We start from the raw sequence: 22,722 nt of genomic DNA on the forward strand, positions 1-22,722 counted from the left end.
ATGTGGCGCAAAAGAAAACAACAACACCAGGACAGATGCACATAGTCATCCAAATCAACACACAAGGAGAGACACCATAGAAGGAATTGCAGTGCAGAGCTCTGACACCCTTTTATCACCAAAGTTTGTCTCCTTCCACAAACAGAAACACAGGCCTGCACCAGTGGCATCAAAGACGTTTAACGAAAAACCAGTTGGGCACAAAGACAGGAAAATAATCTCTAAGAAGGAAACACTTCCCACAGAAATACACAGTTATGGGGCTTCAGGATCCATGGCTAGGAAAACACCCATTTATGAATCAAAGAGAGCCGCTGGTTACAACTACGGACTGCCTCTGAGTTCCCCTCCTGCTCCAAACAAAAAGTGAGTGGAGGTGGTTTGTGTTGTCCTCACTGCTTGCTCCTGAATAGCAAATTAATGTCTCAGTGGAGACATGTACAGGTGCAGCATGTTAAATACATTTCCTGAAAATTAAACACATTCAGAAAATAATAGAAAGTATCCTAATGGCTCCAACACAAGCATTGAGGAGAAGTTTCCTGTGCATGTTCAACTTTTTGGCAATTTACATACTGTATGTGATTGTGTCTCTTTATTTTAGGACATTTGCACAAAGTTTGCATAAGAGCATTGTTTACTTTCGACACAATAATCCGAATTTGACTGTGATTGATGTGTGTGTGTGTGTGTGTGTGTGTTTGTGCGCATGTACCAGGCAAGAAGGGAAGCAGCGGATTAGCGTGTGTGTGAGGAAGAGACCTCTGACACGTGCACAGAGCAGGAGAGGAGAAGCAGACGTTGTCACAACTTCAGGTGGAGAGTGTGTTATGGTTCATGAAAGCAAAGAAGCTGTGGATCTCACACAATACATACTACAGGTAGATGTGGAGATCATATATCTATTTTTTTGATCATATATCTATAGTCATACGTCAAATGGTAATGATGTTCAGTTTCATGAAATACTGAAACTCTAAGAGTGGATTATTCCGATTTTGTAAAGCTGCCTTGCTGCGTTGTCCCTGTAGCACAGGTTCTACTTCAACCAGGTTTTTGGAGAGGAGAGCTCCAACGAGGAGGTGTATCAAGGAACAGCATATCCTCTGGTGCAGCACATGCTCAATGGGTAGGTTGGCACTGATGTAGTGCTACAAACTGAGGTTTATATGTTGTCACACTCAGTTCATTCCCATCCAAATGTCCTGAAGCCAGTTTTGTGTTTGCTTGCTCTGTGTCTCTGAGAATCTGTGCCTCCTAACCACATATATTTTTACCTTGTGTGTTCCACAGAGGCAAGGCCACTTGTTTTGCATACGGCCAGACAGGTGCAGGGAAGACTCACACCATGTTGGGGTCATCCGCCGGGGGACCAGGGTTGTACACACTTGCAGTCCGGGACATTTTTGCACACCTGTCCACTTCACACATGCTCGCTCCCCTGCTGGTGTATGTCACTTTCTTTGAGATCTACTGTGGTCAGCTGTATGACCTGTTGGACCACAGGAAAAGGTTTGTGTTTACACTGATATATTATATATTTGGAAGGTACATGTAACTGTTATTAGTTGCTTATTTGTGTCATAGCCACCATTACAATATACTTCTTAATAATGAATTTAGAATTTTTTATATGATTTTAACAATTAGTCTTCTCTTAAGGATCATATAGTTTTAGCAGCATCATCATCATCATTATAGGGAACTAGTATGTTCTCTTCTTAATATTTGTAGTAATATAAAAAACTAATTTTATTCTTTCACCCTCGGTTCATCTGTCTCTAGGTTATTCGCCAGGGAGGATGGACAGAAGGTGGTTCACATTGCAGGGTTGCGTGACGTCAGGGTGGACTCGGTCAGCTCCCTGCTGCAGGTTCATCTCTTTCTTTAAAATAGACTCATATCCCTGCTCCACTGTCCAGACCTGGTGCTCTGATCAGGACTCCATCCTTTAGAACACATGCTTCGATTCCAAAATCAGAGATCTACCATTTAATATAGAAAAATAAAACTGCATGGCTGACGGTCTTGCTTGCTGTGACAGAGGATCAAGAAATACTTGTTCTTCTAGGCTTTATTACATTCTAACAGATTTTTGACAATAACTTTGTACCATGACCAAAATATTGCTCATTACCATATGTGCTATTCAGTGGATTAAATCAACCACATCAGGACTGCTGATCTGTACCAGATTTTTCTTATTTGTTTGATATCGTGACCACCGCAATCTCTTAAAACATCTCAATCTCCCCCCTCCTCCTCCTCCTCCTCCTCCTCCTCCTGTCTTCCTTAAAAAGGTTATTTCACAGGGTACAGAGGAGCGCACGCAGGGGATGAGCGGAGTAAATCCACTTTCTTCTCGATCCCACGCTTTGCTTCAGATTCAGCTCAGAAGTCCAAACCAGCAAATAAGAGGCAGGTTAGTGTCAACATCCTGTGTGTTTGATCATATTGTGGGTTTCTTATCATGTACACACTTTCCTAATTGCTTTTCTTTTGCCTTTAAAAACGTTTTATATTGTGTGTGTGTGTTTGTGTGTGTGTGTGTGTGTGTGTGTGTGTGCTTGTAGGATGTGGTTTGTGGACCTGGCCGGAAGTGAGAGGGCATCAGATACCAAAGACCCAGACAAGCAGAGCCGTATGGAAGGAGCTGAGATCAACCAGAGTCTGTTGGTTGTAAGCTACACACACAGACACATGCTGACACACTCAAGAGATCTAACATAAGCTGCATTCAGAAATGTTCTGCACTCTGGCTTATGCCTGTGTCAATGTGCTGTAATCAATCATTGATTTCCAGAATTTATATATTATGTCCTGCCTCCTGCATGTAAACCTGTGCCAGATATACCTCACCTGTTGAAAATTTACCCAGACAATCTCCTGCTACGTTCTTCATGTGTGAAAATGTCATGTCTGAAGATATTGCAAATGTATAGTGGGATTTTATTTTCCTTCCCATTAATACGTTTTTCTTTTTTTCTCAGCTTAAAGAATGTATCCGGTCCCTTGATCAAGAGCAATCACACACACCGTTCAGACAAAGCAAACTTACTCAGGTAATAAGACCAAACTAGAATATTTTACATTTCTTTATAGTGTTAATGATCGTGTGCTTGATAAATAAACCCTTACTACTTGATTCTCATTCTAGGTTTTGAAAGACTCATTTGTTGGTGATTCAATGACGTGCATGATTGCCAATATTTCACCTGGTAACTTAGCGACCGAACACACACTTAATACACTGAGATATGCTGATCGGTGAGTGTTGTGTGTGTGTGTGTGTTTGTGTTTCATTTATCCTGTTTTAATTAAATTGAATAGTGGTTATAAATTCAATGTTTATGTCTCCATGGTTGGACCCAGGACTATAGTGGGGATGACCAGGACTAAAATAAGCTGAGATGTTATATCTACTTTCTTTTTTAAAGGGTGAAGGAGTTGAGGGGACAAGGAGGACTTAGAGGAGGAAGAAGAGGCAAGACGATTCCCTCCCCTAAACATAACCTGTCCAACAGCAGCAGTGGCAGCAGTGTTGTCCCACGAGGGAAAAGTCCCCCTAAAAAGCAGAAGTTAGGGAGACGACCAGAGGCTTTTGCTCCAACTTCACCAAACACCAGGTCGTCCACAGGGGACATAAATCTCTACTCCACACCCAAGAACAGCAGATGGACGGCCGAAACAAGTGCAATGGGCGGAGAAGGGATCGGACTTGAACATGTTACACCAATAAGGGGCTGGCTGGGACCGGGTGATACGAGGCATAGGAGGCATGAAGCAAGTGAATGCAATGTTAGGGGAAGAGAAAATGAAATGTGCGGAGGAATTAACAGACACTTGGGAGCTGGCCATGACGTCCGGGCAAGGCTGGTGTTGGTTCCGCCAGGAGATGAGCAGCGTCACGAGAGGGAGGTGCAAAACTCTTTAACTCAAAGGGCATCTGGAAAAAGAGAAAAAGAGAACCAGCAGCGCCCTTTGAAAGGGGGAAGAGTGGAGAGAGGAGGATGGTTACAACAGCAAAGGCAAGTTGAGCGCAGTGGAGACATGGGTAGTGAAGTGGAAAAGCTAAGGGAAAGAGAGTTACAGATGTTTGATGGAAGGGATGAGGAGAGGCAGAGACATCTGAGAATGTATCACCAGCAGCTGCAGCAGTTTGCGTCCTCATCTTCTTCCTCGTCTGCCAATCTCCTCTCACCGTCGATATTCTCTTCCTCTCTTCATTCATCTGTCTCTCCATTATCCTCTTCTGCTCTTCCACAGGATTCAGAACTGTCAGCTTCTGCCCTCACATATCAAAATGTGGAAGATGTCTTAGATGTGTGCCGAGCTGGAGTTCAGATTAGAGCTGATGCTTACAGAGGACTGTGGCCTTTTCCCAGGGGTGAGATTCGCTTGCAAACTGAAGTCTCTCCAAGCTGCAATGACAATAACGCCCATGGTGAATCTGGTGGTGTTGGCGATCACTTGCTGGTATCATGGGAAGGAACAGGGGGAACACTTGAACAAGGTGAAAATGATAAAAGGAGATCAGTGGAGCCAACAGGTGAAGAAAGGTTAAAGAGAGAAGTTAAGATGCCAGCTGGGATGGAAGGGCGAGAGAGGAGGTGGGCCTGGAGGGCAACAGTGGAGACAGAGCAAGAAGAGAGGGTCACAGGTGCGATGCCGACTGATGCAGGGGCACAAGTGGCTTCCAGCTGTTGTTCTGATGACAGAGGACAAAGGGGTGAGGAGGGTCTCCATCCCACAGATGACCCAGCTGGGCGGAGCACTGATTGGGAAGGAGACAGCCCTCATCAGCGAGCTCCAGCAGAACGACCCCTCTCCCCAGCCTGTGAACAGGTCAACACACTCCCGACCCCAGACAAACTAAGGGATCGCTCTCTTGAATCAGCCCATACCAGATGCATCTCCAGCATCCCGCCTCTACCTCTGCAAAATGGCCCTTTTTCCAACTCTCCTTCCACCACTCAACCGCTCTCTACCCTTATCACTCAGAGTAGATATAAAACCGCTGAGCCCCTTAACAAACTGTCTGCAAGTCCAGCTTACAATCAGGTACAAAACCACCAACACATTAAATCCCAAATACCGTTTTTACCCCAGCATGAGACTGACACAGTTTCTCTCAGCTACACAACAGACCCCCTCAGCCTCTCGATGCTTCAGGTGGACCAACAGGCCGCGACATTCTCCTTCCTAAAAGGAGAACAGAGCAACCCCTCACTCTGTCTGCTCGGGAATGAAAGAGGGAAAAATACCAACAGGAAAGTGGGAAAAGAACAACAGACATGTGCAGAGATGACAGAGAAGCTTGTAGAGGCTGAGGATGTAGATGTTCATCTTTCTTTTTTGGAGCTGCCACAAGCAAAAACCCGCTGCTCCACCACCTCTGACACCATGACAGCTATCAATCACACAGATCGAAGAAAAGACACTCGTGGAACCGTCCGGCACTCTGAGGACATTCATTCATCCAGCTCGCGCACTCTAATCCCAAATGCTGCCACACAAATGCCAACAGAGCGTGCACACAACATGCGCAGCCAACCTGACTCCTCCACCTCAGCACCACAGTCAGAAGGGGTCTTGGTCCAGTGTCACATGGTACATTCAAACCCCTCCAGCGATTTAAACATTGCAATCCAACCAAGTCAAGAAAGTACAAGCAATCAGCTAAGTACACCGACAATCCATCCGTCTACCCTGAAAGGCTTGAATCATGCACTGTAAGTAACACAATTCTCACTATTTCATTTTTATTTTATCAAGGATATTGATGATGTAGTTCACACATCTTAATCCTACATATGAGTCACACCTCTTTGGTGACAGTATTTTTAATGCTGCAATAATCACAATCAAGAGATGATTTGTTTGAATAGAACATCTCCTCTCTGATCCAACTCCAGGTGTCGTGTTGTCCGGGCCCACTGGGAGCAGCTGGAAGAGATGGAGGCGTTATGCCATAAAGAGGGGACACTTCTGTTCCAACAACCTGATATGGTCCGAACAAATCAAACCCTCAATTGCTTTATTCTAAACTGCACATTTTACAGTGACTACACATTTGTATATATCCTCACTCTTCATCTCTTTGTCTTACAGGCATTCGGGGAATATGTCAACAAGCTAGAGGAGATAATGGAGAAAAAGGCTCTGTGTGTTCATAGCATGAGAGCCCAGCTGCAGCCATATCTGATGCTCAGTCAGTCCAACCAAACACACAATCTATGAGGAGATATACAAATATTCAGATTATCTGAGGAAACTAAGTTAAAAAGCAATAACATTTATATTTATAAGTAAAGCCTGTACACTGAAGGAAAGCTTGTAGTGCAAGACTATCATGGTGTTTATAACTTTGTTTTTTACTGACAAGACTAAATCCAGTTAATTAGAGTTAAATAGATTATTAGTGTTTTTTATTTCATATCTTTTGTGTGTGAGTGTGTGTGTTTGGTTTGTTTTTTCTATTTTGGATGTGAGGTTATTATTTCTCTCTTCCCCTGGGCTCTTTACATGATGATTCATATGCATTTAGTATTTAATAGAATCTTTGCATATTTGCTACTTTAAATCATAATTTGTTAAGTTTAATGTTTTGAGGGATATCTGTCACACTACTGTGGATACTTGAATGACTGGTATTTTGAAATGTAGATGTTTTGACAGCAGCTATTTATGTACTGTATATGCTGCAACTTCTAAAGGGCGGTACTTTTTTTAAATTCCAGTCTTGGTCAACTATTTTCCACTGATTTCTGACAGCTTTGATCATCTCTGTATTTAGTTTTTTGTTTTTGTTTTACTTGATCAAGGCTTTGAGTTTCCCTGGTTTGTGTCTAAATTCGTGCTGCACGCCACCACAACCCTCTGCCTGGACGAAGACCAGCCCAGCCTGAGTAGGGTCGCTCTTCTGTTTAAGCTCGACTGGAACTCTGAAGCAGTGATACATTGAACCAAAGATACACAACTACTATTTTTCTTACCTGCAAACTTGAGCTCAGGTTGTATGCTGAGCTGCTACCTTGAAAGGCTGCTGTTTTTGAGTGCTACATGTGTTGTCTACAGATAAAAGATTGTGGTACTTGTAAAGCAAATAGACGGTAGGTGTATTTTCAGTTTACAATAGGCTATTTGAGACTGCTTGCTTTTTGAAGGGTTTAAGATTGAATTAAATATTAAATTAAGTTATTTATGGCTTAGATGATGTGCTCTGTGTTGTTTATTTCTGACAGTATTTGACAATTATTTTACGAAAAAGTTTTATGATTTTTACCTAATTAAATTTGACCTGGAAAAATGCCATTCTTTTAATAGAAAAGTGTGTAAACCCTATAGAGAGCATAGCTGAGAATGAATTCAAATTTTATAGAAGAAACGCCCCAGTATTACACCACCATCATAGAAAACAACAGAATATAATTTAATTTCAGGAGATAAATCTGCACAAAATTCACCTGAAAACTAAATGTAGTTAACAAAATAATATTTTGGGGTTACATAATTCGCAATAATTTGTGTGACAATAACAATGTAAGCTGTATTGTTGTGCCCAGCTCATTGGAGAGCACAACAATGAAGGGAGGTCATAGTATGTTTGATCATTCGTGAGGTGTGTGTTGGATGATGTGTAACTGCAGGTGTGAGTTTACATAAACTATCCGTAACCATAGCCAACTAAACACAAACAAAACAGAACCAACCCTAAAACCAAGTCGAGCCTGAAAGACTCCAGTCTTTCAGAAGGGAGGGACAGAGAGACATCTTGAAACTGCCAGCTTATATAGACTCCCAGCAGGTGAGACCAAGCCAGGCAACCAGGGCCTCTGAAAGAAACACAGGCAGAACCATAGACTGTATCAGGACTATCCTATGGCCAGAGGCCATCGCAGTATGCACAAACCAATACTTCAACTTTACACAGCGCACCTGTGGTGCAGCAATGCAAATAAAAAAAAAGCTTCAGGTGGTAGCCTTTATAAGGAGGCATTCAAATTTTGGTCAAGCTCAAATTTCATTTATAAATTCATGTCAATTTGGTAACTCAAGAATGTCCTCACGCTGGCCTAATCTGAGAGGACAATAGGTACACATTGTGATTTGTAAACACTGGAACAAATGCTGTATGTTCAGAAATGTGTTTGGAAATGTGTTCTGCAAGATGCTCTTCGGCTCATGGGGGGCGAGGGGGTGGGGATCTGATTAAAAACACAATATGCAGCAGCATGCAGGTGCACTTTTATCTTTCTATAGCAAGTGTGCCTTAGTTTATTTGTTCAAAATGTATGTATTTTTATTCCTGTGGATTTGTAAATTGGGTAAACTGTATTTATAAACTGAACTGAACTAGAAACTACACCAAACTGAACTAAACTAAAGACTAAACTGAGCTAAAGTAAATTAAACACTAAACTGAGCTAAAGTAAATTAAACACTAAACTGAGCTAAAGTAAATTAAACACTAAACTGAGCTAAAGTAAACCTAAATAAAATACTATTAAATAAAATAAATTGTATAATAACTGAGCTCGTGCATTGCTGGCGAACTCTGAAGCGCGCTCCCATTCGTGAACGCGCACGTCGTGTCGGGGCCACAGAATGTCTGTCGGGGCACGTCGCGGAACCACGTGGCCAGCTCGTGGCTTCTGATTGGTGGAGCCCTGCTCTGAACGTTGAACAACGGCGCGGTGGGTCACGTGACATCATCTGCTGCTGCTGGCTGTGCGAAGCGTGTTAGCAGGTAAAGAAAAGACGGGAAAACGCGCAATAATACTCGTTTAAAGCCGATTGAACGGTCGATGTGTTCCATCGTGTTATTTAAAAAAAGTTTTTGAAAACAAACGAGTCGTTCCGTAGCCACTGTCCGGGCTGCTCGGTGGTAAGCTAACTAAGTCACTCGGTAGCTAGCCGCTGCATCCGGACTGTCGCTGCATTGTACGCGGCGGCTCGTTCACACGCCGGGTCGGTTATCACGCAGCGGGGATCGGTCGCAGCGTGCACGGGCCACGCTTCTCTTCGACAGCATTTAGCCTCCATGTTCTCATATCACATTCATAACGCTGAAACACTCGACAGCGACCGCTCGAAACGCTCACACGACGCGTGATTTCCTACTTTTTCGCAGTAGTTGTGCTAGCATGCTAATGACGTCGGCTATACCTGCCATTTCTCTTTCGCTTCACACAAAAGGGTACATGTCCTCACTCGGCACTTCTGTTGTTTTTTGCTCGTATCTCGGTGGGCCTGCATTGACAATAGTCACAGGAGCGGTCATGTTGACCAACTGTGCGGCCGCACTGCAGAGATCTGCCCCGTGGGCTGTGGCTTTCCAGCGGGGGGACTCGCACACGAAACAAAGACTAGCCGTTAGCCATGCTAAAGCTAAAGGGAGCTACATGACCCAACGCTGGTGTGAACGTTAGCCAACACGACTCCTGTTTCCATCGAGCTTCTCGCAACGTAAACCAATTTGAGAATGCGATTAAAATCACCGCCTACATCATAGCACAGCCGGGGGAGGGAGGGGGGATTACATCAATGTCTAGAATATACTTAAACAGATCTTGTTGTGTATTGTTTTTCCTCTCTGTCGGTCAACGCAACATTGTCGGACAATACTAGCGATCACAGCCAGTGGACCTCATGGGTTGTACCCATGCTGTCAACTTGCCAGTTTGTATTATACTTAGCTAACCACCAGCTTAGTTTATGTAATATAATATAGCCCACGGAATGCGTATGCTTTCGATTCCTCTTTACACGGTGTAACCTGGCCTACAGGGTCCTTTTGTGTTGACGTATTACTTCAATCAAACGCCTAATGGCGTGTCCCGTCGACACCGATGAAGAATGGTTATAATTAATAGACCACCTATAACAGAGGCTGGTTCGTACTCTTGGTGTTTTTGTTCGGGAGACTGAGGGAGGGATTGTAAATTGACACCAGGACAGTCCCCTCTTGGCTTGGCTAAATTTAACCTGGGAGGTGGGGGCGACAGATGGGGTTATAGTCTTACATGGAGAGCCTCGGTCTGCTTATATTCAGTATACTGTACCGGTGGTGGACATTTATTCAATATAATATAGTACTAAGACTTGTGATATAATGTAACAACTTCAAACCTGGTTGGTTTTTGACTTTGTCGCTTCTCTTCTCCAGATTTTTCTATTTTGTACATACATTGTTTTGTATATACTGTATATGATGACTTCACTGGCCGGCACCCAAGCCCGGGGAACTCGGGATAGAACGCTGCCCAGCACCACACAAACAACACAACCACAAAAACAGATACAGGTGGGTTCTCACCATTGTACATTTTTCTAATTTCAAATTGCCTTATTAGATTTCACATTTATATAATATTTAGACGTCTGCATCCTTCATCGCAAAATTAACCTGTTGCATTGTTTCTTCCTGAACTCTGTTTATCAGGCCACAGCAGAACAGATTCGTTTAGCCCAAGTGATCTACGACAAAAATGATACTGACTTTGAAGACAAGGTCAAACAGGTAATTTGTTTGTGCGCATGAATATTTAGACAAATCCTCTTCTGAATCATCTGCATATTGTCCTGCTATTACTGGACAATGTGACTTTATTAAAACTTCACAATACACTTTCTTGTTTTGATTGCTTACAGCTGATTGAGGTGACAGGGAAGACTCAAGATGAGTGCATAGTTGCCCTCCACGATAGTAACGAAGATGTAAACAAAGCCATCAATCACCTGCTAGAGAACAACCCTGACCCAGTAAGAATTCATATACTAATGCACAGGCTAAAAGACCATGAAATTATTTCAGAAAATGTATATCATGATATAGGTGTAATAGTCAACATTTCGTGGTTAATCTCTGTCAGAACTCCTGGGAGACTGTGGGGAAGAAGCGGAGTCTTGGGAAAGAAGGAGGAACCTCAGAGATAAAGGAGAGCAGAGAGAGGAAAGGAGGAGAAAGGGATGCCAGTCGTGGACGTGGAGGTTCCAATAGGATGGGCAGAGGAATTAGCCGAGGGCGTGAAGGTAAATGGGTCCATAGCTGCATTAGTCCCATCAAATGGACAGAGAACCTGTTTTGTGTAGATGTTTCCCCGTCAGTCCATTTGAATGCTGTTTGCTAAATCCTTGATTTGTGTTAATTTTATTTTCCCAAAATGAATTAAAAATTCAGAAGTCTCTCACAGTTAATTGTTACCAATATATACTTTATAAATGTTCCCAGGCCCGGGTCGTATAGAGGACGCAGGACGCAGGGGACGAGGCAGAGGTGAGCAACTAGTTGAGAATGAACACCTCAGCCTTATCGATATCTTACATGCTTGGTTAACTACTCAACACTGTTTTCGCAAGCCTTTCTATATATTTGGGTAAATTCCAACATTGTTTGCGGTCTGAGATGTTATTGTGCATGTATTGGTGATGGAGCTAGCAACATCTATTTATGTCTGCAGGCATTTAGAATATTGCCGCAATCAACATGTGTGGAATGTGCGTAGTCCCTGCAGCTGCTTGAGTGTGTGGTGTAGGGATGTTGTCAGTAGATAACTGGATAAGAGGGTTGAAAGCTGTAAAATCTTTTTGGATTTGTTTATGAGAAGATAGATCTTGTATCATATGGTCAAGGACTGAACGTTACTTTTCAGTTAATATATTTTGGACAGCGTCTATGAGTTGGATGCCTTCTTCCAAAACGTTTAATGAGTAGTTGAGGCTGAATGGGACCAGTCAGCAGAGGTCATTTCATTGTGTTGTTTTTGTCTCCTCAGGGGTAGGGGGTCGAGGAAGAGGAAGAGCAGCTGATGGCAACAGGTTCTCCACCCAAGGAATGGGGTAAGATTGTGTGTGTGTGTGTGTGAGGTTTAAATTATGACGGAAGTATGCTGAGGAGATGGTGATGTTGATTACAAGCACATATCTTAAAAACAAATGTGTAGAAAAACTGTTTCTGAATCTCCTTAAAAAAAACATTAACAACTAAAATGTCTGTTTCATGTTATCAATAGGAACAACAAACGCACTATATACTCATTATCTCCTGTTCGCTCACCCTTCTCTCTGTGTCTTTTCTTTCCGCTCTCAACTTCTTTCAGCATCTTCAATCCTGCAGACTACTCGGCTAACGCCGCAGCCCGCCAGGAGACATGGGAAGGGGACGGAAACGATTCCGCTGAAGCACCTGGTAGGGAAAATAACAAAAGAAAATATCTTGTGATACCATTTTCTGCTTTTATTGTAAAATTACGTAATTATTAACTTAAAACAATAAGAAAAAAATTCCAGATTCCTAAAAAACACGAGCATTCTACAGAAATTGGCAAATCTACACAATGTATTCAAGGGGTTGATCATTTGTATATCACGATGATGCAGTTTTGAACTATAGTTTCTGTCACTGCTTTGGGGTGATTGATTATTGCTGAGAACATATCAGCATTATGTGTGAACTGCTTTTCTTTTTATAGGAGCATCGGTAGGGAACACGGAAGAATGGAATTTAGAAGACTGGAATGAGGATGTAAGGCGTTATTTTTTTTTTCTGATCTGAAAGAAACTTTCTACACACTGGCCTGCACATTGTCTAGTATAACTGGCTTCTGACTTAAAACATATTCTTTTCTATTTGTAAATATCCAGTTGTTAATGTGGCGTTACTGCAATCTAATAAAATGTGTTTGTACATCCTGTCATTTCTTACAGTTGTCTGAGACCAAAGTATTCACTGCCTCGACTGCTCCAGGAAACCCCATCACACCTGGACACAAGTAAGATGATCCACCTGAAGTCCGGTCAACTTATAACACTGCAAAAAACAAGCTTTATTTTTTAAAACATTTTATTCAATCAATGTATTTATCTTATACTTTCTGTTATCACCTGCTTCTACTCAGTATGGACCTGGCTAGCCTTCTGTCTAAGGCTGGAGTGGCTGTAGGAGCCTCCATGGACTCTGACTTGGGGGCGATAGTTGATGGGCCCTCAGCTGAAGATTTGGGCCAAAGCCTGGTGTTTACCAATTCCCAACACAATGGACGTACTGCAACACACAGCTATGCACATGCCACCGCCAACAGCTACGCCGCTGCTGCTAGCACCACCTATGCACACGCTGCACTGGTACGGACAGCCACACGTTACACTTGTGCAAGCACAAGCAAACACTTGCATATTTCATGTCATACACACTGAGATAAGGAATCGGTGTATTCACTTCTTGTTTTTCTTCTCCCCCTCTAAGTCCTCAGTCCTGGGTTCTGGTTTTGGCCCTCTGAGTGCACCTAAGCCAACATCTTCGCCTGACATCAGGACATCAGAACAGATCAACGGGCCTCGGCTTGGTCAGAGAGCCAGTCAAACGTTAACCAACACCACCAGCAGCAGCAGTAATGTTTCCAAAGATGCAGGGCTACCTCCAATGCAATGTCCTTCTCCGGCCTCTTTTCCCCCATTAGACATCAAGGCTCAAAGAGTAGATAATGGCCCTCTGGCTGCCCATCACAGTAAGTTTTAAATCAGTAAATCCAACACTGATTTTTAAGGCATGCCAACCAAATCTTAAATGTTAACCACAATGCGAAAGCTACATGGTAAAGTATTTTTCCATTTACCCTCAATCTCTTCAGTGGAGATGAAGCACCAACCAGAGCCATCAGCAGTGCTCAGCCAGCTGGTACAGAGGCAACAACAGTCCAGCATCCACCCCACCACAGAATCCCTGGGCCTGTCTCAGTCACGTGCCCCACAGGTCCCCACACCACCAGGTATGACTTCAGACTGATTAATGCTATTATTCTATTATATTTAGATTATTATAAAATATTTTATGCTATTGAAGGTTTGAAAGTCTGCCTAGTATATTACATGATTTTGATAATTCAAATCTGCTAATTCTTCTGTTATAATTATTGGATTTGTTGAAAAGGAGGTGCAGAAGTAGATGGTGTTGATTATGGCAGTATCACTGTCTTCATTATGTCTTGCTTTGACAATTACTTTGATTCTGAGTCTATGCAATAACATGGTACCATGAATGTGCCTGACGCTCTTGATCTCCTTCAGGTCATGATTCCTTCGTCCCTCCTTTAAGAGATTCTCCAGGAGTCAAGCTGCCAGGCATGGAGCCTCCCATCACAGAACCCCCTCAGCGGCTGCTCAAGACACAGAGACGCAGAGTACCTCCCCCCTCAAAGGTAAGATCTTATATCTGGGCCTTTTATTCATGCAAATTAACAAAACAATAGTGTGTGTATGACATTAAATAACAAAAGTAGTTTCCTAAAGCTGTAAACTCCACTCTGTGACTTTACCTCTCAGAATCAGAGATAATAACCTTTTATTAAACAGATGTACAGCTCCTTTTCAGTATATCCATATCAACAAACTAGTTGACTGAACAGTTGTGAGTAGTTTTGACAAGCAAACTATCTTAAGTAACTTTTGACGGAAACTTTCTGAATTGTACAAATTAACAACTTCCCATCATTTTTACATGAATTTACAATGGCCTGTGATTAAATATATTTTGCCTGTTCTTCCTATTTCTGTCTTTTTCCACCCCAGATTCCGTCGTCAGCAGTGGAGATGCCAGGCTCAGCAGATATGTCTGGTCTGAATTTTCAGTTCGGAGCTCTCGACTTCGGGTCTGAGGCAGGTAGTGGAACAGCAGACATGGCACAGGTGGAGTTGCCCAGGGAACAAGCCCCCACTCAGGCCCCAGCTCCTGCAGCAGCATCGCCCATGTCTGTCCCTACTTCTGTTCCCACACAGCAGCCACAGAGCAGCCTGTTCTCTAATTCAGGGTCTGTGAGGTGTGTATGAGTTGGTGTTTAAGGGGCTGGTTTGTCTTATGTGTGCAGTTTCTCATTTGTAATTTTGTATATCTGTTGTTTTTAATACATTTGGCAATAAGCAGATTATTGACTTGCCATGGGGACCAAATTTGTGAATTAGCTAAAATTATATAAATAATTGCTTGGTTCATATTCTCTTTATATTTGTTTGTCTTTAATCCTCTGTCTGTCTCTTGTTTTGTGAACAGCGAACACATGAGCGGTTTACCAAGCTTACCCTCAGATCCCAGCTTCCCCTCACCATCTTTGGGCTTACCCAGTGCCACGCCCTCACCATCCATGGGTCTTCCCAGTGCAGCCGCTCCACCATCTTCTGCAGCCCCTACCACAGTCAGCCGTTTGGAGAGCAGTGGCCAAAGATCCCTGCCGCCTCATCTTGGCTTCCCACAAAGCAAAGATGTCCCATCAGCTGTTGGTGGACCTCTCACAGTGAGGAAAACACTTTATGTCCTTATGCAAAATGGTCTTAAATAGAATTAAAAACTGTCTGTATACTGGCTGACAAAAAGCTGAATGTTTGAACTAAGTCTGTAAATATTTCCTCCCTTCTTAGAACGGCTACAGTGGGATGAAGAAACAGAGCACCCAGGACAGTAAGTACTCTCATTTATCAGTTCCAGAGAACTATACTGGAGTGGCCCATACAATCTAATGTAAGAAGTATTGATTGATAAATGCATCTAGTAGGAAGTAGAGAGTCATCTCAGTGTAAGTGCATGAGGTTTGATGAAGACCAGGACATACTAATAGCCTTTTTAGGGCCCGAGCACTGACAGGCACTGACAGATGAGGCCCTATTGAAATTGTAAAGATTATTATTATTCAGGCAAATGAATTGGCTTTTTGAGGGCTTTACCATGCTCAAATTTTTACCAAAATTTGCAGAAAGTTAGAAAGTGGTGAAAATGTACGTATTCTGGAGGAATTGTCAATGGGCGTCGCAAAATGGCTCAGCGGTGCCCCCCGATATCCCCGGAACGTGTTCACATTGACCGATCTTCACAAAAATCGATACACAGGTGTCCAGGTGACCAGACAGACAAAAAAGTCTGGAGGTGCAATTGGAAAAACACAACAGGAAGCCTGCTATTTTGCATTTAGTGGCCATTTTGGCCATAGTACACATTTTTACTTTGAGGTACTTTTTACATTTTCTTTTTTTATTCTTGTATTACTCCTCATCAGTCTGTAACATCAACCAGAACCTACACAAAATTAATCTCCTTTCTTTTCAAACCAGCGTCATCGTCTAGAACAGCAATAACTGAGTCTCCTGTTATGACGAGTGACAGCGGCCCCAGTCACCACATCCCGTCCCCTGCAGTGACCCCTTCGCATTTGGCCCCTATCCCCTCGCTCAGCAGGTGGGATGATTCAGACACACCATATACTATATTGCACACAGATTCACTTTTTTCCTCTTTTTTGTGGAGATAATGATGGTTACAAGCACATATCTTAATCCTATAATGTGGACATATAACTGACTGAATCTACACTGCTTTCTGGGTGTTATGCCTTTGTGGCCTCATCAGAGTTAATCAGGCTGATAAAAATCACTTTACTCTGTTTCTAGTCACATGACCAACACCCACTCATCTGGATTGGCCCTCGCCACAAGTTCCTCCCTGACAGTAAGTCTCTGCACACGCACACACCTGCCAAATGTGATTCCTCTGACACCTTGAGGGAATTTCTCCAAATTTGTGCAAATGTTGTCTTGGATTTAAGGACTAATTGATTAGACCACAAAACACATCTTTGGCCTTAAATCAAGACTTCACACACTTGCAGCACAAATAGCTTTTTTTAATAATGGTCTTCACTTTTATGCTTTTGTTTTGTCTGCCCGTTCGTACATCACTTTTTTGACTGACGTCTTGAGAACCCCTGCAGGGAATTTCATTACATCTCGCTCAAACGTCCACTTTGACTTGCCTTGACCTTCAGAACAGTTTCTGAATCTCCTTTCACACCATCTTTGCTTTCATCCTGCAGCAACAGATGTGTAATGAGGAGAGCATCAACAGCGGTGTCAACCTTCACGCCTTCTCATCTGCGTCCAGCCAAATTATCAATCCCAGTCTATCAGCCGCCATGGCTGTCAGCAACTCCAACACCAATGGTCTTCACTTATCTGGAGCACCAGGACTAACTCCTAATGGCACAAACGCCATACTCTCAGCTGCAAACAGCCGCACAGCTGCACTGCTCAACGCCGCTTCTGGTTGGTCCATAGTCTACAGATGAATTGCATATTAATTATTATTGTCTTAATTAAGACTAATCAACACAGACCTACATCAAAAGATATCTTTAAGTAGAAATGGCATATTTCTCACTGCACTCCGTCTTTCCTCCCCTGTCTTCCTCAGGTAAAGCTCCTCCAAATTTGGCCCAAGGAGTGCCACCTCTCCTGGCTAACCAGTACACCATGGGCCCTGGAGGCTGTTTCCCTGTTTACCCGGTAACTAAAAACCTTCCATATCATATTTTGACCTGTTCCTAAACTATTAGTCCACTGGGTTTAGTCTAAGGGCAAGAACGGTTGTATCACTAAATCTAGATGGGTGTTGGTTTGAATTGGAAGAGTGATAAAAGTGAGTTCACTCTTTCACGATTAACTCCATAATGCTTATCAGTCTGGATGGTGATGGTGTTTTTGTAGATTCCGATCACATGTCAAACTAATTAACACTGAGGAGATCCTAAAATGGAATGTGCAGTCAACAATGATACTTGGTAGAAACTCCAACATGTTAATAATCACCTGTTTGGTTTCAACAGCGGATCTATGGATACGAGGAATTGCAAATGCTGCCATCTCACCTTCCGATGGTGAGTCTGTTGTAGAGTTTAATCTTTAATGTCCTTTGCTGCATATTACTAAGCTTCTACTATTTTTTTTAATTACCAGTTGGCTTTCAAATCTTTTTCCTTGTATATAACAGGCAGTCATAGAGACAATATTTGTCTTTATCCTCAGATGGGGGAGCTGTGTCATTGCCATTTTAATTATTGGTCCTTCTTTATCTACCTAGGACTATTATGGTGTAACATTCCCTGGTACTGCAGCTGCTATGCCTGGAAGAGATGGCCTTGCCAATAACCCATATTCTGGTAAATCTAATTTTATATTGAATTGTAGTTGTAGTTGTCAGTATCTTCTGATCTTGCACTATTGCACTACTGTTTTAAGATGGGCAGCTAATCCACCCTGACACTGAATAACTGAGACAATTACTCCAATTCTTACAAAGCTACATAGACATCTGGTCATTCAGCTTTTGTATAGCCGTCATTTGAGCATAGTAATGTGATTTATGACACATGGATGTTTGACCTTTTTCTTGTACTTAAATGGCTTCCTGTTTGATGATGACAATGATTTTAAGGTGTATTTTCTATAATTTCTTATCCAGGTGAGGCAACAAAGTTTGGTAGGAATGAATCCTCATCTCCAGCTCCACCAACCAGCCTGTCTACAGGTGGGGTGCAGTCACAGCCCCAGCAGGCACAGCAGGGAGGAACACAGGGCCAGGGTGCAGGACAGAGCCAGGGTCAACAGGCACAGAATCAGGCCTTCCTAAACCCCCCTCTGCCTCCCGGCTACGGATACACTGGTAAGGAAAACCTAAATTAATGTTTGACAATGAGGTCATTGGCCAAATTTCATATATGGGTTACTCATCCATGCACTTACCACCTAAATTTAAGTTGAACAAGTTTTCCGCCAGTTATGTTTTTTTCTTGTTTTGAAAACTTTCAATTTAATAAGTAAAATAATGTTTTCATTTAACCAGTGATTGAGACACATGGTCAGTCAGTTCAAGTAAACTTTATTATTGTAACAGAAATAGGCTTTTTAAAATCATTTAAAAAACAGTTGCACAGCATACATTTTCTTTACAAGCTGCATTATTTCTCTAATTGCCCACAGGTTTGCCATACTATGCTGGTATGCCTGGGGTTCCCTCAGCCTTCCAGTATGGCCCCACCGTCTTTGTGCCTCCTGCTTCGGCAAAACAACCTGCAATGGGTCTGGCCAACCCCTCCAATCAGTATCACCAACAGCATCAGCCCAGTTACGGACAGCACGCCTATGGCGCAGGTGAGACAAGGATTCAACAAGAGGGCTGTGTCTGACACTGCTCTGATTTATTATTTTTTTATTTATGGACAACTAACAGTTAATTTTCTTCAGAGTTTAGTAACTATGAAGGTTATATGCAGCAGTTGTAATTCAGCTATTTAATTGATTGCATTGGACGGCGCCTGTGCGTTACAGTTTGAACTATGACTGTCACAGGTTCATCTCAAATTATTGCCACCAAACAAACTATAATATTACCAGTCACATGATAGAGATGGCTTGATCAAGTAATGGTGGGTTATGTAGCAAGTTACTTCTGTCAATGTGTTGGGGTGCTCAAAAGCATCAGTTTTGACTAGCTGTATTTTACTAGAAGGGGTATTGTGGAAGAGTCAGGATTGTGTGTACAGAAATCAGGTGTGTAGAGGGAGGCAAATTAGAATTCCATCTTCCAACCCTTCATACATGCACATGAAATGCTGCATGCGTGTGTGTGGAGTTGGGCCTGTGTGTTTTTTTGCTTGTGCTGCATGCGTAGCTCAAACCCCCTGCTGAAGTTGGACACGGCTCAACATAGACACAGCTGCCATTTTAGTCAGGTTACCTTACTGCCTCTCTCTCCTATGCCCCCATCTCTTCTCTTCTCCGCCCATCCTCTTTCCTCTTCTCTTCATCTCATCTGTTCCCCGTCTTTCACTCGCTTCCCCCTCCCTCTCTGCTCGTTCTGCCTCCTCCTCTGTACTCTTCCTCCTCCACCTCCTTCAGCCTTTGATGACCTGTCTCAAGCCCACCCTGGGGAGTACAGTAAGGGAGGGTACGGAGGCTCTGCCCAGTCACAGGCCAAGTCAGCGGGCAGCGGCCCAGGGAAAGGTACACGCACAACACAAGCGCGCACAATTAACACACCACATAGCTGGTGGGGGTTTTCCTGTAGGGACAAATGGATGTACTCACAATTGCAGATGATTCCCCTTTCAAGAGTGTTTTAGAGAGAAGTGTGTATATGCATGTGTGTGTGACTGCATATTTATGTGCAAATAAATGGATTCATGCTGAAGGTTGGGAAAAATCAAGAAAAACAAGCCTCAGTATTTCCTCACATAATATGCTTCTTCCTACTGGCTGGCCCCCTCCTACTAACAGTATGAAATGAACATTCAGTGCCTGATATTCAGCAGTGAAGTGACCTAATTCTTCTTCTTCCCCCTTAACCCCCTTGATTTTCCTCTCATTTTCTTATTTCCCCTCTTTGCTTTCCTTCCTTCCCTCCTAATTTCCAATCTTTGTCTTTATCTCCTCCCCCCTCCCTCTCTTCATTCTCCTCTCAGCACCAGGACTGTCAGGATCAGGTAACAGTGGAGGAGTACCTGATATGGGAGGTTCAATCTACAGCAAAACACAGGTAAGAGACTTGTGTTATGGTTTTAGTTTGAGGGATTTGTACTTCTGCTTGTAAGAATTAATTAAGTCCTCATCATACCTGAATGATCTATTCGTATTTATTTTAGTAAAAAAATAATAAGGTTTCTCGATCTGGCCATTAGCCTGATCCACTCCAATATTTGCCTTCTGTTTTTGAAAACCACTGTAAATGCATGCGCTCGATTTATTCTCGTGTCTCCTCTGGGTTCTCTTAAGTCATTTGACAAGCAGGGCTTCCACACGGGGACACCACCTCCCTTCAGCCTACCCTCAGCACTTGGGGGAACAGGACCCCTGAACCCTGGGGGTGCCCCTGGCTATGCCCCTGCTCCCTTCCTGCACATCCTGCCACCGCAGCAACAGCCGCACTCCCAGCTGCTGCACCATCACCTCACACAGGAGGGACAGGTAAACCCAGGTTTCTACTCATACATCACATCCTAAGACAGGGTCTCACAAAATAGGTGTGCATCAATATATTACACGTTCAATACACCTGTTTGGTAGTTTATTGATCTTAAACATGATTGATGAAATTGATTCATTTGTTCTCTGAAGGGTGGTCCCGGACAGCGCAATCAGTCCAGCAGCATGCAGCAGAAAACCCAAGGCAGCAAGTCCAACTACGGCAGCTCCCCCTATTGGGCCAACTGAGGAATGCTCCCCACCCGCCCCCCCTCTTCCCCAAAAGGCTGTGTGTGTGTGTATGTGTGTGCGATTGTGCGTGAGTGTCTAAAGCTAAAACGAAAAAGGCAAATCGGAGACACACTACCCTCACAATGAGCAACCTTGGGCCTCTTTGCCCTCCTCCCCCCACCTCCACAAGTCCTCATAAGTCTTTTGGGTTCTCTCTTTATCCCCTTTTCAAAATTGGTTGTACATGTAAGATATTTATGTATGTATTTATATATATATACTGTATATGTAATAGTAGAACATGAAATGTGGCATTTTATTTTTGAAGGACTTTTTGTTTACTTTTTTCAAAACTGCAGGAAAAGATGTTACATTAAGGCAGAATGAGACGATTAAGAGGATTACGGTGATGGTGAGAGAACGAGTGAAGAAGATTAACAATAAAAAAAACTTCCTGGAAGAAACCAGAAAAAGGAAAAGGAGAGAGCTACAGCACTGATTGCATATGAGGACATTTCAGAAGGGGGTGGGGTTTATAATAACTAACTGCATCTGTCTCTTTTTTTATATATATAACTTCTTGAATGACCGATTCATCCCCAAAACTACATTTTGTAGCTTCCTGTCCTAAACCCTCCCTTGTTCTGGAGGGTGGTCTGCTCCTTGTGTCTACACCTCCCCTTTAAAGACAGACCTGTTCATCTAAATTTTATATTTTAATTTAATTTTAACCCTCATTTCCTGTGAAATAAAAGTTCTGAGCAGTTGGAACAGTGGCTTGTTTTTTTTGTATGTGTGTTTGCGTACAGGTTTTATCCTTGGATGTTTAAACTCAAGTTTTCTGACTTGAGTTCATTGTCACAGAGCAAATGATCACAGAAACTTTGCAAAGTCTGTCAAATATATGAAGAAAGCTGCTCAGTAGTTTCACATTTATTCAATTAACTGTAAAACAAAACACCCTTGTAACATAGAGCAAGAAGTAAGTTATTTTAACTGACCGTGCAAAAAACATTTTCTTGCTAAATGTATTTAAATGGCACCTTTCAAAACAGTTGTATGGTGTTTTAAAAAAGTCAATCAATAGTAAACTTAGGAAAATCCACATTATGTGGCTGTAAAAACTGGGATTCCGAACAGTTACACATTTAGACATTCAGTTAAGTTGCATTGCCATTGGCTTATGGGTTGTGAAGCTATCTGATAGTTATGACCTGTTGCCCCTCGACAAAGTAAATTCCTAGTGGATAGAAAAGGCTGATTTGTTTAAATCTGAAACTTTTATAACTCAACTTATGGGACTACCCTTATTTTACTTTTCCCTGAGGATCTATGGGAAGTTGTTTTATTTATTTTTATTGCGAGAGGTTCTGCTGTAAATTCACAAAGGTGTATATAGTTATAAAAAAAAGTTCCCTGAAATGGAAAAGAACATTTTCTGCCAGTTGGCCATATGGTGGCTCTGCTTGAGTGAGACCGAGGCGGCTCTCTGCTTTCTGATGAAGATGCTAGCAATACCACATCACTCAGCAATATTCATGATTCCTACGGTCATGAAAAGTCATGGAATTGTTAAATGTTTCCTTCCAGTTCTGGAAAAGTGCTTAAACTTAAATCCCAAAAGTTTTGGTGAAATCATGGCAATTTGTTATATTCATATTTTAATGTTCATTTACGCTGAGTTTTTAATAATTCATATGCTTTCAAAAGAAA

At 42.5% G+C, this 22,722-nt stretch overlaps 1 protein-coding gene and 1 non-coding gene across 3 annotated transcripts; both read left to right on the forward strand.

Moving 5' to 3' along the window:
* Positions 1–8,694: 8,694 nt before the first annotated feature.
* On the forward strand, positions 8,695–21,780 carry LOC133001609 (ubiquitin-associated protein 2-like). Of its 2 annotated transcripts, XM_061071225.1 has the most exons (29): positions 8,695–8,749; positions 10,169–10,306; positions 10,445–10,522; positions 10,654–10,764; positions 10,875–11,034; positions 11,234–11,278; positions 11,778–11,841; positions 12,102–12,190; positions 12,474–12,526; positions 12,709–12,773; positions 12,900–13,125; positions 13,247–13,508; positions 13,632–13,769; positions 14,068–14,198; positions 14,569–14,816; positions 15,047–15,287; positions 15,412–15,451; positions 16,099–16,222; positions 16,435–16,492; positions 16,857–17,085; positions 17,234–17,325; positions 17,646–17,696; positions 17,900–17,978; positions 18,281–18,481; positions 18,799–18,969; positions 19,717–19,821; positions 20,280–20,353; positions 20,590–20,781; positions 20,932–21,780. In XM_061071225.1, the coding sequence occupies exons 2-29, from the start codon at positions 10,211–10,213 to the stop codon at positions 21,025–21,027; spliced, it is 3,519 nt and encodes a 1,172-aa protein (XP_060927208.1). In that variant the 5' UTR covers positions 8,695–8,749; positions 10,169–10,210; the 3' UTR covers positions 21,028–21,780. The 2 variants fall into 2 exon arrangements, with proteins under 2 accessions (XP_060927208.1, XP_060927209.1); XM_061071226.1 differs by lacking the exon at positions 19,717–19,821.
* Positions 11,891–11,971, forward strand: LOC133002563 (small nucleolar RNA SNORD121A). The gene has a single exon (XR_009678262.1). It is a non-coding gene; the product is annotated as a small nucleolar RNA SNORD121A (small nucleolar RNA).
* Positions 21,781–22,722: the final 942 nt, after the last annotated feature.

Source organism: Limanda limanda, chromosome 5 (assembly GCF_963576545.1).
Source record: "Limanda limanda chromosome 5, fLimLim1.1, whole genome shotgun sequence".
NCBI classification, from domain to species: domain Eukaryota; kingdom Metazoa; phylum Chordata; class Actinopteri; order Pleuronectiformes; family Pleuronectidae; genus Limanda; species Limanda limanda.